This window comes from Pholis gunnellus, assembly GCF_910591455.1.
Source record: "Pholis gunnellus genome assembly, chromosome: 23".
Taxonomy (NCBI): Eukaryota; Metazoa; Chordata; class Actinopteri; order Perciformes; family Pholidae; genus Pholis; species Pholis gunnellus.
Genome location: NC_136550.1, coordinates 13,833,276 through 13,851,939, shown reverse-complemented (window position 1 = coordinate 13,851,939; position 18,664 = coordinate 13,833,276). Strand labels below are relative to the sequence as shown.

At 41.5% G+C, this 18,664-nt stretch overlaps 1 protein-coding gene across 1 annotated transcript; it reads right to left on the bottom strand.

Annotated features, from left to right (window-relative positions):
• Nucleotides 1-16,928: 16,928 nt before the first annotated feature.
• LOC306714376 (P2Y purinoceptor 3) lies at nt 16,929-18,356 on the bottom strand (the record flags this gene model as incomplete). The annotated part of the gene is made up of 1 exon (XM_079184394.1): nt 16,929-18,356. One exon carries the CDS (start codon nt 18,354-18,356, stop codon nt 16,929-16,931), a length of 1,428 nt encoding a protein of 475 aa, XP_079040520.1.
• Between the last annotated feature and the right edge of the window lie 308 nt (nt 18,357-18,664).

Here is an 18,664-nt window from a genome sequence, read left to right as displayed (position 1 = left end):
AAAAACTACAACCTCAAAGGTGAAACAAATTAATAATAAGAGTTGTTGCTATTCATTTATAAGTGCTGGTATCTTGAGATAACATGCCTCCTTGTCTTGAGATATTGAGTTGATACACTTTGATTAAACGCGCACAGCGCTCCGTTCAGCAGCGGGGGGCGGGGCTTCGGAGCTCTGCGGGCTCGAGCGTGTCGTCGGCAGCACTTTCTGCTGCTGTATCCTGGATATTGCCTGCTAACGCTACATGGATGCTAACAACCCAACTCCTCCTCACTTCTCCGGAGCCAACGAGTACGAGCGGATAGCCAACAGGAACAGGAGCCAGTCTGCCATTGCAACTCTGATTGTGTAAGTTTCTGCCATGCTAATTTATAAGACTTCTAATGACCGCCTGTGCTCTCACTGTGTGTGCAGCGCTGGCTAGCTAACGCTACACGCCGCTGTTTTGAACTGCGGTTACCGGTGATGCCGCAGACCTGACCCACACTGTACTGAGTGCTCTAACTGAATCATACTCTGAATACTGTTTATAGCTTATTTATTTCATCGTAAAACTGTTAATGCAAAGTAGAAGTCCTACATTCAAACTCTTCTTTTAAAGAGCTTATAGGGCCTTATGTAAATGATTATAGAATAGTAACAAAATTCAAAATGGTTCCGATCTAAACATCTGTTTGGGGCCCTTTTTATTTGGGGGCCACAGGCAGCTGCCTCACGGTAAAGTTCCCCATGAACCAGAGTGTCACCAATGTTTCTGATTAACTGAGACTTGGGTATGTTTTGGGGAAATTGAGATTAGAGCGCAGAGGCCACTTTAGTTTATCCCTTTCTCTAACGAGGAGTTGTGGTTTCTATCTGAAGTGAAACTATTAATGGTAACATTATTAATACAGTAAAAGTCCTGCATTCAAATTGATTTCAACGAGCATTTATTTATTTCAAGTGAAAGGCATTGTCTTACAATGTACTTTAGATTTACTGAACTAAAGTGGAGCTTTCATTTCTAATATGGTGCTGGATAGTCTAATGAATAATAATAATCACAAATGTGAACCAGTAACATTTCTCTTGTAAGTTAAATATTTTGGGGTACAATGAGTTGGAATAGTAACAAAATAAATCCTAATGATCTAAACATAATGAATGTAAAGCTGTTTGGGGCCCTCTAAGGTGGGTAATTCAACACACCTGCACTTGATTGTGTGTGAAGTGGTTCAGCTCACTTGTTAGCATGCTGTCGCTGCTCATTTGTTAAACACTAACAGGTCTTAAAAACACGACCAACACATCTATGAGGGCCTTTCTCAATACCCAAGTTCACAAGTATGGACTTGAAGTAATTGGAACAGCAGCTTACTTGATGACATCACCACCTCAGCTGGTCTTGCTAATGAGTTTAATCCGTTTTTTTTACTGTAAATTATTTTTACAATCAAACTAAATATGATAACCCTGCTTTTTTCGTTTTCATTTCAAATAAAAAATGATATATTATCATATATATATATATTACACTATACATAATTGTATGTATGCATGCATGTGGATCAGATCCGGATTGCTGTACTCTTTGCCGACGAGGAAAACGCTACAGAGACGTCAATACCAGCGGCAAGTTTCAAAAAGACTCGCCGAGATCAGGCTGTTCTAGGCGGGCACCGTGAGCGCTGAGCCCCCGGTGCTGGTGGGGTTTACTGCCGAGATCTGGCAGTTCTAGGCGGGAAACATGAGCGCTGAGCCCCCGGTGCTGGTTTACTGCCGGTCCCGCTAGCAACACTTCACATCTCCGAAATCGTAGGAGCAGATTTTTAAATCGCCTGAATCTTGACAAACTGACCACAGATTTGATGCTTAAACAACTAACTTCTCGCCTAAAAACATCCTAAAATTACTTTCTGTGACTTAACAACAGTAGTATTTCCGAAAGTTTCAACTTCCAGTTGTGTGATTTCTCCTCCGCCATTGTTTCCTGTTGCTGTTGCAAAATGCATTCTGGAATATTTGGCTGTCCCAAGTACACACAAGTCACCTCCAATGCATCCCCGGTAAAATGGGCGGAGCGAGCCACATCCGGGCATTTGGACCTGGCTTGGCTCGATGCGAACTTTGAATTGGAACAGTACTTGGGCTGAGACTGATGACGTTTCACAAGTCCACGAGTTCACAAGTAGGCCTACAGAGAAGTATGCATATTTAGAAAGGTTTAAGAACTTAAAGAATAAACATGTAACCACCCAATAGCTATAAAGTTCATTAGTACATTTAGAAATACTCACGGGTTTCATATCACGATATCAATCCGTCTTTATGAAAGTGTTCACTCTGGTTCTTATCGTTTCCATAGCAACGTCAATAATATTAAAACCCATCTTTAAACGACGTGCATATCAATGTAGGTATCAAAGTAGAAATGCAATAAGTGATTTATTTGTTTCTTCTGTTCGCTCATAGCCCGCGGGTGAATTTAAATTTATTCTGGTTTGAGCATTTTTACAATAAGTTGTCGACTACATTTAGTGAAATAATTTTTTTAAACCAAAACCAATATTTGTCCGGTTCTGTTGATACTTTGTATTAGACTTACACATGTGCAGTGTAATCGTTTAATCGTGAGTTTAGGCAACACAAACCAATATCTGTATTTGGCAACTTCCTCTTATAAATTACTTAATTAACATAATTACACAGCAATTTAAATGAGCACGTAGGCCATGTACGGTATTAGTATAAAATCATTTAATTCATTTTAATTAAGAGCAGCAGATACAGAAAGACTTTTTGTAACGTGTGGGCACAAACAGTATATGACTGTAATGTTAAACTGTTTAGTAGCGTTACTTAGTTATTTTGGTAATTTTTCTGATAAAAGGTTTCTGCTCTAGAAACACATTTTCACTGCACTGTTAATGAGATGGATCCTTCAGTACAACATGAAAGAGGAGCTGGAGGTTGCTTCATGTCTTCTACTGTAGAGCTCAATTACACCGGCTGATGAAGACCCTGAGATGTGGTGGAAAGCCCTGGTAAATTAAGTAGACCTTAATTTAAAATAAATAATTATTTTTTAAAAGCCTAGCATGGCTCTGCTGAGATTTTAATAAAATGATACATATTATTTTAGACATGAGTTTAAATGAGAATGTACAGACAATATGGTTGGTCAGCCGGGCCAACACAAGTTAAAGTCTCTCTGTGTGAGGAACAGCTAGAGTTCAGCATTAACAAGTGGAGCAGACATTTTCATTTTCAGACATCGGGCTTTTATTAACGGTCCATATCCAGTCATATCTCTGTCAGCATATTTAATAAATGACACAGTGCAGACGTGTCGCCATGGGTTACGAGGTACAAATCCGTTGGTGATGAAGAGTGATGAAGAGGAGCGTGTGTCTGACGGGAGCAGCACTTCATCATACTGGTAATGCAGAGACAACTACCAGTAATGATGTGCTGCTACAGCCCCACACACTCACACACTAAAACATGCTGTTCAACGAAACTCTAAGATTACCGAGCTGTGTTATAACGAGGAGATGTAGCCTCTGGTCCCGCTAATGATCACATACACAAAGAACACTCTCACTTTGAATGACCAGGAGGGCTGCACCGTTCTCCAGTATTCAATCTGGATCATTCATCATCTAGTAGATGAAGTTATAACTGATGAAACATTTACAGGATCAGACACACTTTGACATTTCCTTAAAAAGCACTCTCTCTCTCTCTCTCTCTCTATATATATATATATATATATATATATATATATATATATATATATATATATATACACACACACACACACACACTGTATATTACCACAGTAGAACAGATACACTCCACCAATGAAAATGAATGGGAAAAACGGAAAACTATAAAAAACTTTTTATGTAATTCACCAATTTTTTCTGAATGTTCCAGAAGATTTCATTGAAATATCCCCTGAACTGTGCTCTGTTTATCAATAACACATTTATACCACATTACTTTTTTACAAAAATACAGCACAAGTCATTCAGCCAATCATCTCATTTAATCTACATTGTCCCCTTAACACAAGTCGGCCAGTCAGATACAGGGTTATTTTAGGTTACGTTTCCAATAAAAGTGAACTGGTTGAGGAATATTCACACACATGAAGTCTTCATGGAGGTAATCTGAATGTTTGTGGTCAGACTCTAATTGTTAGGACAGTGTTAGCCTCGGTGTGGTGAATGGAGATCACAGGTTCACCAGTTTTCATGCTCAAACTCGACACAGAGCTAATAACACACTCTGAATACCTGATTGGTATTGTTAAAAAAAAAAATTGTTATTGGGGCCAATACAATACCAGAGTAAATACTTTATTAATATGTCTTTCCACAGTAAAGCAAATATCCAGAGTCCAGCAGCAGTGCTGGTAGTGACGGCAGTGGGAGGACTGGGAGCTGTTCCCGGTGAGTTGTTGGGAGTCCCAGAGCTCACGGTGGCAGCACAGCATGATTTGGAGTGATTCAGCACAAAATCTGCAAAACATGATGTGCTGCTAGAGCGCACCCCGGACACGGAGACCAGGACTCAGTCAGGTTTACTGCTCCGGATGAAACGCATCACTTCAACACCCAAAAACACGGGGACACACTTGTGGAATTACTTGTTCACACATTTTTTATGTTAATTTAGGTACCTATTTATTACAAATCTTTATAATTTTCATAAAAACACGGTATTATCTTAATTTCAATGTATAATACATGCATATTAGCTTCACATTTCTTCAAAAAGAGGTTCTCTTGGCAGCTTGCTTCAGAGTAAATGACAGAATGAATCTACTTATCCTGGAGATCAACACGGTGCTTTTTGAATATTCTGTATCATAATAACAAACAAAATGGAGGAAGAAAAAAAACAAGAGGACGGACTGGAAGTGGGGAGTAGATGAGACACACTGCTGATCTGCTTTAAGAGTTACTGTAGATGTTCAGAACTACAAGAATTACAATTGTGAAATAATTGTTTCCTCACTGCATTTGTGTTCAATGAGCCAAAAAAATATTTTTGCAGGAGATTAACCTGCTCAATATTTTTTCAGGCCCATTTCACATATTACAAACTTCCTGCTGTTGTACTTTTCTAAAAACATTCTTATTTACACTGAACACTAAACATTATCATGTCATAGTTGAAGTACTTCGTATTGTACTTGTAGTCATACCGCTGAACACTGGCATCACAGAGAGCCACATCTGTTATTTTATAGTCGTTACTGTGTTATTAGCTGATTCATCATTTGTTCTGTAAGATGTCGAGAACTCTAGAGCCCACCAAAGTGAGCTCTTTAAACTGCTGATTTAATTTGATCTAAGATATTGATATATGATCAGAATGAACAAAACAAGAAAAGCCTCTAAATGAATTAGATTTCTGAGCAAAGTGAGCAGCCACATTAAAGCCACAGAACCGAGGGAAAAGCAGCGGACCTGAGCCACAGAGCACAGTGAAGAGGTTCTAATAGGAACCATGTTCTCAACAACATTCACAGTTAGAAGGTGACTGAGCTGTTTTACATTGAGGCTTTAAAGGGTGTAAACAAGAGCAATGCAGCTGTTTAACTGTACAGTTGGCAGTTATGGGAGGAGGACATGGGTACAATCCTCTGTCAGCTTCTTATCATCTATTGAGATGTTTTCCAGTAATATCGACATATATTGTGATATAGCACATTTTATGGGAAATCAATTGAGAAATTGTTAGTGGATAAAAGTCTGTTTTTGAATACTTGACAAATCAAGTCACATATTTCAATAATGACAAAATATTATAAAAATCCAGTACATCATAAATCTGGCCTCCCGAATCTGATTTTAAAGGGATAAACCAATATGATGGTTTGTTTATTTAATTTGTATGAATGACAAATTTTATGTCTCACACATCGCTGCAACAAACCATATTAATGAAGCTTCAATTCATTAAGTGTCAGCAAATAATAAAAAATGCTCATCACAGTTCAGAGTCCGAGCGTCAGATGTGTTTTACCCGACAGTGCAAACCCAAACATGCGCTTGATATTTTCACTTGATAAATGATTTCAATACAAAAATGTAATCATTTCTATTGTTCGACAACCCATTCATGAATTGGTCATTTCAACATTAAACTACACTGTAAATAGCATGTTGAGTTGTGATCTATTGGGCTGCAACTCTTTTTTTAATTATTTTGATTAATTCAGTTATTGTTTGGTCTCTAAAATGTCAAAAAAATAATCAAGAATGCCCAAAGTGATTCCAAAACCCAAACATATTCACTTTATGATATAAAACAGTTCACTGCTCACATCTGGAACCAAATTATAATTGTAATCAATTGTTGGATTGTTTCTGATTAAAATTGACTAATTAATAATTGACTTGTTTCCACACTAAAACACATTATATACAGTTTCCAGTAGATCTAGAACTAAAGCTGCAGAGGGACGAATCATGGCCTGTGAGCACCACACCCCAGTGACAGTTTGACTTCTAGAAAAGTTTGAGTTAAGTGATCAAATAAATCCAATGCTTAGCTACAAATTAAATATTAGAAAATCAAATACAGTTAAAAAAAATCACATGAAGAGTTTAAAGGTGAGGGGTCAACATTTAAGACAAACATAGACGTGGTGAAGTGTAAAGAAGCAGCTGAGCCTCCAGGCCTGTGAGCCTCAGTCAATCAGAGCTCTGCTGATGGAAGCTGATTGGACTCAAAAACAAGAGGTCATGTCAGCAGAGCGGCGAACAGACACGCGTTAGATTCAGACCCAAACTTTCAGCCCCGCTCAAGGAAAAAAAAAACAGAGAGAGACGACGGAGGGGGTGAGGGTGAGAAGGCAAAGAGAGCACAACTAAAACGGTAGTGGAGGGAAAGGAAGGAGAAAGAGGCAACGCAGAGAGAAGCTGAGTGGCCTGCTACTCTCTCCATTCACAGCAACAGAGGCCATTTTAAACGCTTCAGAGAGAAGAAAAAGATTCACTTACCATCTGCTGCTGACATCATTAACCCAGTGATGGAAGGACTAACTAGCCCTGACTAAGAACCAGTTATCTCAACACAAGGCCCCGCTTTCTCCCCTCACTTTGGGTGGATGCTCTTACCAAAAGGCCAGTGACACGAACCAGACACCTCAGTGATAACAGAGATGAATTCAGACTAAATAGGAAACAACACGTGCTCACACACACACACACACACACACACACACACACACACTACATTGAGGCTACAGGATGACAAAGATATTCAAATAAAAACAGGAAAAGCGGCAGGCCAAAAAAAAGAAAGAAAAAAAAAAACGTCACCACAACACACACACACACACTCTAATACAAACACATATCAATGGGAACCCATAGAGCCCAGTCTACTATAGTGACAGAAGAAGAAAAAAAAGGCCTGTTAAGGGGTTTCTGGTTGCTCCTGCTTCTGTTCCTAGTAAGAAGGGGGGTGTCAGGGGGGGGGTGTCAGGGGTTTGGTGTTCTGGTCCCAAAAATTGGCCCCCCAAAAACTGAGGCTTCCCCCCCCTCCCTCCTCCTCCTCCTCCTCCTCCCCCCTTCATCCTTCCTTCCTGGCCCTTCACATGTCGACCTCCTAGCTATGTGAGAGTGTGTGTCTCCGGTCCTCCTCAGTGCTGCCTGCTGCCTCGCTGGAGCCCCAGCTACGCACACTGAGACAGCGAGGAGGCTCAGTAGGCATAAAAACCTACGGGGCTGCAGCCTTTTTCCCCGGCCATCACTTTCTACAATACGTTCAACATTTTCGGGGCCGCCGAAAAATCTGGGAAAAAACGGGGTGGCCCCCGCGGGTGTGTGGGGGACAGGTGCGAAAGGCGGGGTCCGACGGAGCCACCGTTGGCGAGTAAAAAATGTATTTGTTTGGGAGGGCGAGAGGGGGGCCGCTGCACCGCAGCCGAGCGCTGAGCTGTAAGCCTGCCAAGCAGCTCTGCTGTCAGAGGGGAGAGAGAGAGAGAGAGAGAGAGAGAGAGACACTGAGGTGGGAGGAGAGGGAGGGGAATTAAATGAAGAAAGTGTGGCTCTGAGAGGAAGCTCTCTGCGCTTTCACGGTTTGAGAAGTCCGCTCCTCGTGGGTAAAGTTGCAGAATAAAAACCCATAAACCACAGCAGAGGCTCGAGGGAAGTGAGCACAAACAGGCCGACTTTTACACACCGAGACACAGCAGGAAAAGGGGCTGAGCGGAGGCGCAGGTGGACTCACATTAATGCACAAATATGCTGTTAATTGCACAGAAGGCCGGGCTCTCCTGTATCTTCTCGTGTCACTGGGTCATGAGATGGGAGTCGGTGGGAAGGAGGCCGGCCATCAGACTGCTGAAAGTGCTGTTCTCAAACTACACTGCTTTACTAGGAGGACACGGAGGCCCTGCCCACCCCTATGCTGTTACACATGCACGCGCACACGCACACGCACACGCACACACACACACACACACACACACACACACACACACACACACACACACACACACACACACACACACACACACACACACACACAACATTTTTAAAAAGACCATGCTGTTGGTTCAATTCTGACTTTGAAAAAAACTATCGTCAACCACACAAAATGGACTGAATTGTGCAGCTTTGCTTGGTTTAACAGCAGTCACCACAGAGAAGCCCCTAAAGACGTCCATGCACGAGAAATGATTTACACACAGTGTGTGATAAAGATCACGAGGCTCCAGGCTAACCCCGTCCCATCATTGCAGGGTGATAATAAAGTAAGGCATGGCAATAAAACCGGCCACTACTACGCACAGGTTTGTTAAAAGTGTCCGTTTGGAGCCTCCAACGTTTTTAAACACAGCCAGTAAATGCGTCCTAATCACACTCCGACCTCAGTTAAAAGTTGGAACGGAATACACACGGTCACATTCTCACTATACTTTGTTTTTTTTGTATCAAATATTTCCTGATTTTAGTCAAAATGTTGTTAATTTAATGTGTAGTTTTATTTAGGTAAAGTTCTCGAAGTTGGGCCTATTTTGTCCAGACGTTTTGGTAGAAAAAGCAGGTGTTCACTGAACAAAGTGAGTCATTGACAAAGGTATGATAGTGGACATCTGTATCAAAAATCAGACACCGACAAAGAATTTTAATATCAATACCCAGCTGGAGTTTTGTGGAGCATTTATCTTCAAACTGCTCTGGTCTGATTTTAAAAAATGAATAGGTTTAACATTTTTTTATTCTATAAATTGTTTTAAGTCAAGCAAAAATACGACAACATCTGGTTGAAAATTGAGGATTAGCTTTTTCCACGTTTCATATAATTGTAAACTGAATATCTTTGGGTTTTTGACCTTTGGTCGGACATAACAAGCAATCTGCACACGTCACCTTTAGCCTCAGGGAAACTGGGATGGGAATTTATTCTCTTTTTTCTGGCTTATTGTAGACTACATGACTAATCCAAAAATAACTGACAAATGAATTGATAATGAAAAGTATCTTCTGCTCTAAACTGCTCTGTAGATGTCTTCCTTTTAAATGAAAGGGTTACAGTGGGTAAACTGACGGCACATTTAATAAATAATAGTAAATGTAACTACTTGAATGCTACATTTCCCTCTCAACACTGACATTCAGTGCAGACAGTTCTGAAATTAAGTAAAATAATTAGGAGAATCCTTTTATTTCATTGTATAGCCTACTTTATCACTTCTTTAAATATGATGCAGCACTGAAACAAATAGACATCTAGTTAGTAAGTTGACAGGAAACAGATGGATGGCAATTTTGATAGAAAATGTCCAGAAAATGTCCCCTAAATTCAACAAGGACTTTGTGGATTTTATTCTATTAAACGATAATAAACGATATATCTGATAATAAAGATAACCAATAGGTGTAGCCCATGAAAAGATATTCTGCTTTACTTTTATGTGAACACCTGTTTTATGAATAGTGCACATTCTCAGAGATACAGTAGCTTCAAATGAGACGGGTTCTGTCAATTTAAAACTCATAATTTAAACAATTTCAGGACAGACAGGAGACATTAAACAGTTAAATTTAGGGTGGAGATGTATTGGTCCAGTGAGACTGCATATTCGATGTCTTTACTAAAGTATTGCACAGTGGGAGAGCTGCAGGAATATGGAGACTAAGTCCTCTCAAACAGACACGTAGTACTCCTCAGACTTACTCCTGCTCCTTCTTAATCACACTGGCTGTATTGCTTTAATACCTGCCTGCACTGTACAGGGCCAAGCTTGTCATTATAATACGGTATTACTAAACCACATCTAAGTAGGCTGTTGTATTACTGTTTTGCTGGGACAATGACACTGACCGTTACTTACATTAAGCCACGTCATTTATAATGGCTCACATCATATTCTAGCATGTTTGCTGTGACTAAGTGTGGGTCTACTTTTGTTTAACTAATTGAAGAAAGAGCCTGTAGTGTTTGTATCAGTATAGTATTGTCTGCAGGACACACTCGCTGACTTATCTTCAGCTAACTGCACCTGTAGCATCGTGAGCTAACGCTGTAACGTTACTGGAGCTTGACAGACGGTAAACTGCTGAGTCAGTTTTCAGACTGCGCAGACGAGTTCGTTTGAGCTCCTTTTTCCTTTCAAACCCGAACTGGATTAAACTAGTTTTGCACCATCATTCAGTCTGGAGCAGATGTAGCAGTCGCTGTTTTTTGTCATTTGTTTTATCCGGTTAAAAGTGTCATTTCGCAGCGTATTTGACGAGAGTGGGCTGAGGTGTTTTAGGGAGGGGGCTGTGCTGGGGGAGTGTCCGCTTCTTCTACTTAACTCACTTATCTCATAAAACTCTTTTGTACAGAAATATAAAACTATTCCTCCCGTCCTAATATTAGCCCATATATCGAAAAATCTTAGCTCTTCTTTTTTTTTTTTTAAACCGACCAACCTCATTGTGTAAAAGGATAAAGAAGCAGCTGTCCGACAATAGAGCCACGTAAAGCTGTCTGTACTGCGACACAGCCTTTGTCTTAAGCAGCAGCTCATTACAGCCCACTAAGCAGGAGGTTACACTACGTACTTGTACCAGTACTTGTACCACGTACTTGTTCCAGTACTACCAGTACTTTGCTCTACTGTAACTCATACTGCACTCTGAAGCCGTTCGATAGAACTAAAAGAAAGCCCAAAAGTATGTTACTTAATCATACATATTAATAAAAACACAAAAAACTAAGTATCTCACATAAAATTAGAAAAAAACCCGAAATATTTTATGACTGATTTACTTACCCTCCGAGGAAAAAAAACCTGTCCAAAAGCGAAATGGTGTTAAGATATTCCTCGCTTTACAGTAATTATGAAAAAGAGCAATAAGCTGGAGTGTCAATGTATTTGAAGCCGGACTCCCGTTCTGTGTCAGTGGAGGATTTGAAAGTGGCGCCAACGGCTCTGCTCCTCTAACCCACACCGCCGTCACACACACAGAAAATAAATAGAAATTCAAACGCGCGCGCAGCAATATTTCACCCGTACCAAAATGTGCCTACCGACCAGCACAATCGATCCCTGTCGTTACTTTTTAATAATATCGCTCCTGTGATTTTTATTTAATTTTTATGTTAAATTAAAATAACCGTCACAGGCTTTTCTCGGCCGCGGTGCAGCACGGGAGATTGTGCAAGGCGGTTGTGTTTTGAATATCTAACCGGCCTGAGAAGAGGAGGGCAGTGTCTCCCCCTGCAGGGACCGTGTGCGTGTGTGTGTGTGTGCGCGTGTGAGTGTGTGTACGTATATGTAGTGTGTGTGTGTGCGTGTATGTGCGTAACGTTTGTGAAAATGTTTACTTGTCAAGCAAAACTTTATACATAATAATACTGTAACTGCAAGTGTGTGCATAGTTTAGATTGAACGAAAAGTCATCAAACATGAAGTTTTAAGTACATATGGAGATTAAACCTCTCTATATATGTGTTAACAGTAAATTGCAGTGTCATAATCCAATATGTCACACCACCATTCCGCCCTCATCGGCCAAAATACTTGGAGCAGGACCCCGCAGTATCCTCAATGGTTGCTACAGCCTGGTTTGTAAAGTGTGGTAACTTTATGAAGTACCAGTACACCAAAAATAAAAGTATTTGAATCACCCAGTGCATGGGAAAAGCGTTAATCTTAAGGTTTTAATTACATTGAAACAAATGCGTAACAAATACTACATCTTGAATTAAAGCATATGACCTCTATTAAGATAAATTATGAAACAAACCCAAAAGTTAAATATTGAATTTCAGTCAAAGAACAGGCAAAGTCAAATGTCTTAAGAAATATGCAAAACATGTTGTAATTATTTTTTATTGTAAAAGTTGCAATCCAGTTGGTTTATAGTGTTTTGTATTGTGTTCTGTTCTGTCAGTAAGTTAAACTGGGAAAAGGCCCCCCCACTATAAACCATCAGGGGGCGCCAGAACCACAAGTGAAAAATGAATAATGGTAAAAGGGAGCTTTATACTAAATCTGAATCGTTTTAAGTCATTGTTATTATCACTCCTCTCCGGCCCACAGCTGACAACGCTAGACACTTTTTAAAGGCGTTAGTCTGGTGCTTATTGGTTAATTGTTAGTCTCCCCGCTTTGCATATTTGTCAATTACTGTTTCATGGAAGAACCGCTGTTTCATGTCACGATTCCAGACGAATCAGTCGACTCAAACTCGTTAGAGTGGGCCGATTCAACAATCATGACCCAGGCAAGCACGATACATAAGAAGATGTAAAAATCATAAACGACTATCTTTTTAACCAGAAACTGAACTTAAAGCTAGAGCCATACTCTTAACTTTAAACATACAATGATAGCACCTGGTAATAAGCACATCTCTTACTGTACATTCATATCTTGTATTGGTAGGACAAGCTGCTTCATTGGAACTGGGAGGTAAGAACAAACTACCATCTATTACCAATATCTTGGTCCTGTATACAATCCAAAAGAGTTCAGTGGTTGCCCGGGGACAAGTTTGTAGAATCATCTTTCATGGATTCAGAAAACCATGTGACTATTGAGTTAACACAACACAGCCCAGTAGAAAGTGTCTTGACATTCTCTTCTGGTTTAGTAGTTTAGTTTGCTTCTTTGGTGCTGTGTCAAATGTAACGCTCGGCTTCTCTCTGAATCTGTCCGGTTCTGCCCCAGTGACTTTTTTGATGCAACCACCAGATGGTGCCAAGATGAGAAACATTCAGAATTCATCAATGATCTCAATAGTTGCAGTGACAGAATAATGATCTTGAGCAGTTTTAGTGCAGGGTAAGCATTCTTGTAGCTGGAAATGTGTACAGAGAACAAGTTAGAATGCTCTTGAAGGACTTTTTATTTGCTCATTCAGAGCAATAATGTAGCAGCAAGCAACCATTTGCTATGTAAAGATACAGTGGAGTAACGAAGTCACTCTCCCTCGGATTTTGTCGGAATCCAAGCTTCTCTGTGATTTGTTTACATAGCCGGCGGGGGCCCCTGGGTAAACACGGTTAGCTCTGTCAGCACTGTAACCATTGTTTGCACTGTTAGTGCTGTTAGCACCGGTAGACGCTAGCCGCTGGCTCAGCCGTCTCCATGTTGGGAGCCTTGTGGAGGCAATAGAGATGCTGAACTCAAACCTGCCCTTTAGGAAAAGCGTCCGTAGGGCGCCAGGTAGTGCTTCAACCCAGCGTTTTAACGAAAAAGCGCTCCGAGCGATGTTTTTATGACAGCAATATCTTGACAACATATCACCACTCTTACCACCGTTGTATGGCAGCCTAGCATCACTCCTATGCTTTTTATTATCTATTCGGGCTACTATGTTTTGGTTTTACATCGTTTTTTCACCATGAGAATCACATGGAGGATGTCTGCTTCATACTTTGTGTGGATGAGCTTGTCGCCACTCAATCTGACAGCCATAACGTCAGAGCAAGGTAACACTCACCAGTAACATTCACCGTCCGCCCGGCCGATCTGCTCCCACATATCGCCGTTTTGGTCTTTGTTATGATCGTGTGTGTCAGAAATATAAAGTTTAGGATAGATAGACAGACGCTCAGAAAAAAGATGCTGGGTGCAGCGCCTTTTCTCTTTCCTCATTGCGAACAATTGAAAAAAGGTGGTATGTGGACACAGGCCCTTAAGCATTATAATAATAGATAATATGTACCTCTGCTTTCTAAACCCCATTGAGCAACAACAAATCTAATGTTTGGTTTGAGGCATCAGGTCACATGTGGTTCAGACGCTACATTTTTTATTTTCTTGGTTGTTGTGATGACAAAAGGGTAGAACAAGAGAACAAGAGTAAGAATAACCAAATGACTTGTTTCTAAGGGCAGCACAGTGGAGCTGTGGTTAGCCATCTCACAGAAACACCAGGATCTGGACTCACTATGGTGCACTTCCCATGTTCATGTAGGTTCCCTCTGGGCACTCTGGTGTACCGACTTCCAGATCAAGTAGTTTGGAGACTTAGTGTTTGCTGCTATCCTTCATCTAGTGCAGGGGTGTCAAACATATGACGTGGCGGGCCGGAACCGGCCCGCCACATTTTATGTGGCCCACGAATCCGCCAGCAAAAAAAAAAAACTTTAAATCGCGCACGGCGGAGCTCCTCCCCGATCCGCGCAAAAACCTCCACCAGCGTATGTGGCAGCACCCATACACGACGAGGCGAAGGAGCAGCACCCCCCCCCCCCCCCCCCCCCCCACCGACGACGACCGGCCCTTTGGGGGCAACCATGATGCCGAGAGCAACAATGAGTTTGACACCCCTGATCTAGTGCAACCAACAGGTACAATTTCCATTCGTCCAACACTTCAGTTTAAGTCAAGTCGAGATTTATTTAAGTGCATTATCACACTAATGTGAATCATATTTACAAAAAAAGAAAGAATCACAATAAGTACTAACACTGTAAGCTGCATTAATAGATCATTAAGTGTAAATAGGCACAGGTAGAGCAAGAGTACAGTACAGTAATAACAGATATAGTAATAATGTTGATGATAAAACAACTGAACCAATGTAGATCAGTGCAGGATGAGGGTTACAAACATTTCATGAACCAGCCACATAGGATGCTGTGGGCTCCATGTTGTTGCTTCTTAGTTTGGCCCTAAAGGAAGAAACTACTTCTAAAGTAGGCGGGAAGACTTTTTCAGAGCTAAGGACTAAGGACTGTGGACGGAAAAGGCTCTGAAATGGGGTGACTTTTCATGCCTTTTGAAATCTAATTCAGACAACAAAGAGTATCTCCAGGTTTGTTTGGTGTATCTGAGAGGCAGCCAGGTGCTAGCCAGGGTGAGTATTTTAGCATCTGCTCTGACACTGGCAGTGGAACTACATCACAGTTGGCGTGATGGGATCAAACACATATAGAGGAGTAATGGCTACCTGTGCAGAGAATGAAGTCACTCTATGTGTATGTGTTTTACGTAGCATGGTCTGGCCGAGCCTCTGGTTCCCCCCTCAGGTTAACACTGTTGGCTCTGTCAGCACCGTTGCCATTGTTTGCACTGTTAGCTGTTCGCCGCCGGCTCAGCCGTCGCCATGTTGAGATTCATGTGGAGGCAATCCCTCAATCATAGATATACTCTGAATTTCGAATTTAGCACCTTTTTAAGGATTCAGTATGCTTCAAACACACTAGTTCAGACAAAGGGTCGTCTAAACCTGTCCAAAGACTAAAAAGTGTTTGACGTTGTTCTGAGAGGCCACATTTGAAGACGAGGTGAAAGCCTGTCCTCATAGAGAGGATCAAGATGAGATGAACTGTCAATTGAGGATAACGGTGCACACTTTCCCGACAGTCTTTATTTGAAGGCATTCATGGTGCGGGACTCGTTTGTACACACAAGAAGTAACCACGCACCTCGGGAATCCCTGTGTAAAGTAGGCGTGAATGTAGGATTGTTGCTTTTGGAAAGTCACACGACTTGTCTGACACAGCCAACCGATGATGTGGAAAAATGTGAGGGGAGGGGGGTTCCAGACAATGTGAGGTGATCTGCCATGCACTTCATGTGTGGTTCAAATGTCCATATCACCATCATCCGGTCATACAAGTCAAAGAAACGTAATTGAGGAAATCTCTGCTCGGATTCACTAAAATGGCATGCATAACTATGAATCATCATTTGAGTGACTTGCTTTCATTTTTCACATACCGTATCTGTGTCATATAAGTGGAGGGTCAGATCGATTTAGCGTAGCCTCACAGATTAAAATGTATTTTACTTAGCCGTTTCTGATTCTCCAAATGAAGTGTATTTATTTCCAAGTCAAAAGTAACCAGCACACTGTCAACAGAATATTCACAAAACACTTACATATGGAATGTCACACCACAACAACAGTATAGCTCGCCAACACACAGTTTGTCAGATAGGCATCTGAAACCCCCTCATCAAACACCTTCCGACCGCAACAATATTTGTAACTTCCTAAAACCTACAAGCCAATTTACACACCCACTTTACAACTGCCATTGGCAAGGTGTGAAAAGGTATAAAAGTATGCCTTCATGGAGAGACTGTCTGAAAGTGTCCCTTTCTATGACCATGGGCTTTTCGAATGCAGCCATTCTGAACAGGTAGAAACATTTTTGCTTGGTTTAATCTGAAACACATTTTAAATATACACCCCTTAAAACAAAATAACAGATTATCACCATAATGAGCTGTCACATTTGCATTCACGTTGCATGTACTCAGTGGGTCACTTTCAAAGTAGGACTGGCAGCGAACCAGTAATAAGGCACATACAATTAGAAATAAAAGGCATATTAGAATTCTAGCTTGGGTCTTCCTTAATCATTGCTTTTGCTACAGTGATCATATTATATAATATATATTTTGTTTTCCAGTAAAAGTCAACCTACAGTTCATCTAAAATGATTTATTTCATTCCTCATGGAAACATTCATTCAACTATATATCTGACCTTTGCTCTGTTCATGTACGACGGACTGTGAAACGCTTTATTCTCCTTATTGTCAATTCTGTCTTCCAGCCCTCCCTCCTCTGCATCCTCTCCTTTTCCCATCATCCTCAGTGGCAATAGAAGCCCACCATGTTGTTGGGTGGAGGTGTTTACCGCCTGGCAGCAGTGAGCTCCCCCCTTGTCTTTAGTCAGGAAGTAAAGGAGGGCGTTGAGCCATGCGTTGAATGACGCTAAAGGCCTCGTGATCTTATAGCACATGGACACCATGGTCATAGTGTGACAGGGGACTCCCTTGGTCACTTTTAGCAGGAGGAAGATGGTTCTAGTAACATGAAAGGGGAAGAAACACAGGGCAAAGAGAAGGGTGATGGTGATGATGGTCTTGATAGATTTACGTCTGCGATTGGCATAAGGGGAGTGGGCACCAAGGAAAATGGAAGTCCCTTCATCTCTTCTTAATGTCCTCGACAGTCCATTGCTTCCTCTTGGACCTCTTGCAGCTATTGCAGGGCTACTTCTCTCATTCCTCGCTATTCCTTCACGTCCCCCCTCGCTCAGACCTCTGCGGGATGAGGGCTGAGAATGCAGAGTCCTAAATATGGTCAGAACAACGTGAGAGTAACACCAAGCAATAATGGAAAAAGGCACAAAAAAGCCCAGCAAATGGAGTATGATGCCATAGGGTACGTAATCAGAAAACTCCTTATCTATGGCATCGTCCCAACAGTTCTGGTACTCCTCAATGACCCCTCCCATGTTACCATAGCTGGCATTACCATTTATCGATGACACCTCATGGCTTAGGTTGTCAATACTGCTTGTGTTGTCACCAAGCCCTCCCAATCTTGTCACATGACCAGTCTGAGCAAACCGGAAGATGGGGCAGGTCAAAGCAAACACTACAATCCAAACCAGGACACAAGTACTCTTGACAGCCTTCTTAGTCTCTAGAGTGATGACTCTCATCGGGTGGCAGATACCGAGGTACCTGTGGACAGAGATACAAGTGAGGAAGAAGATGGAACAGTAGAGGTTAAAGTAGAAGAGAAAACGGACCAGGCGGCACATGAAGTCCCCGAAGACCCAGCGGTCGCGCATGACGTAGCTAGCCACAAGGAATGGCAGTGACAGGCCGTACATGAAGTCTGTAGACGCCAGGTTCACCATGTAGATCAGTGAGGCATTCCAGCGCTTGGTTTGGCGAAAGGAACGGTAGAGGATGACAGAGTTCAGGGAGATGCTGAAGAGGAACGTGAAAGAGTAACAGATGGGGAGGAAGATGTACTTGTAGGATTCGTCTATGCTGCAAGATGGAGATGGAGTCGTGGTGGAGGGAGAGGAGGAGCTAAGTAAGTCATGGAGTACCGAGACACTGATGTTGGGAGGAACTCCACGTCTGAATGACATTGTGAGGGATGAAGTGATTTTCATGTGAAGGAGACGTTGAACAAGGCTTGTACGTTTGGGGTTCTGTCAAGCTTCCTCTCTGTCATCCTTGTACTTTGTACCATTTAATGTAGGTTTGTATGGTCCCGTACAGTAGATTTTCAGATGCTTTCAGATGGTCAGATCCATGAGTGGGTGTTCACCTAAAGATAAAGAAACAAATTAGTCGTCCATCTATACAAACTTTATCTGATAGACTTTATCATTTTAACAGTACAGTCAGTAGTAGTCCATTTTACTGGCTCTTTCAAATCAAGTCTAGAAATGTC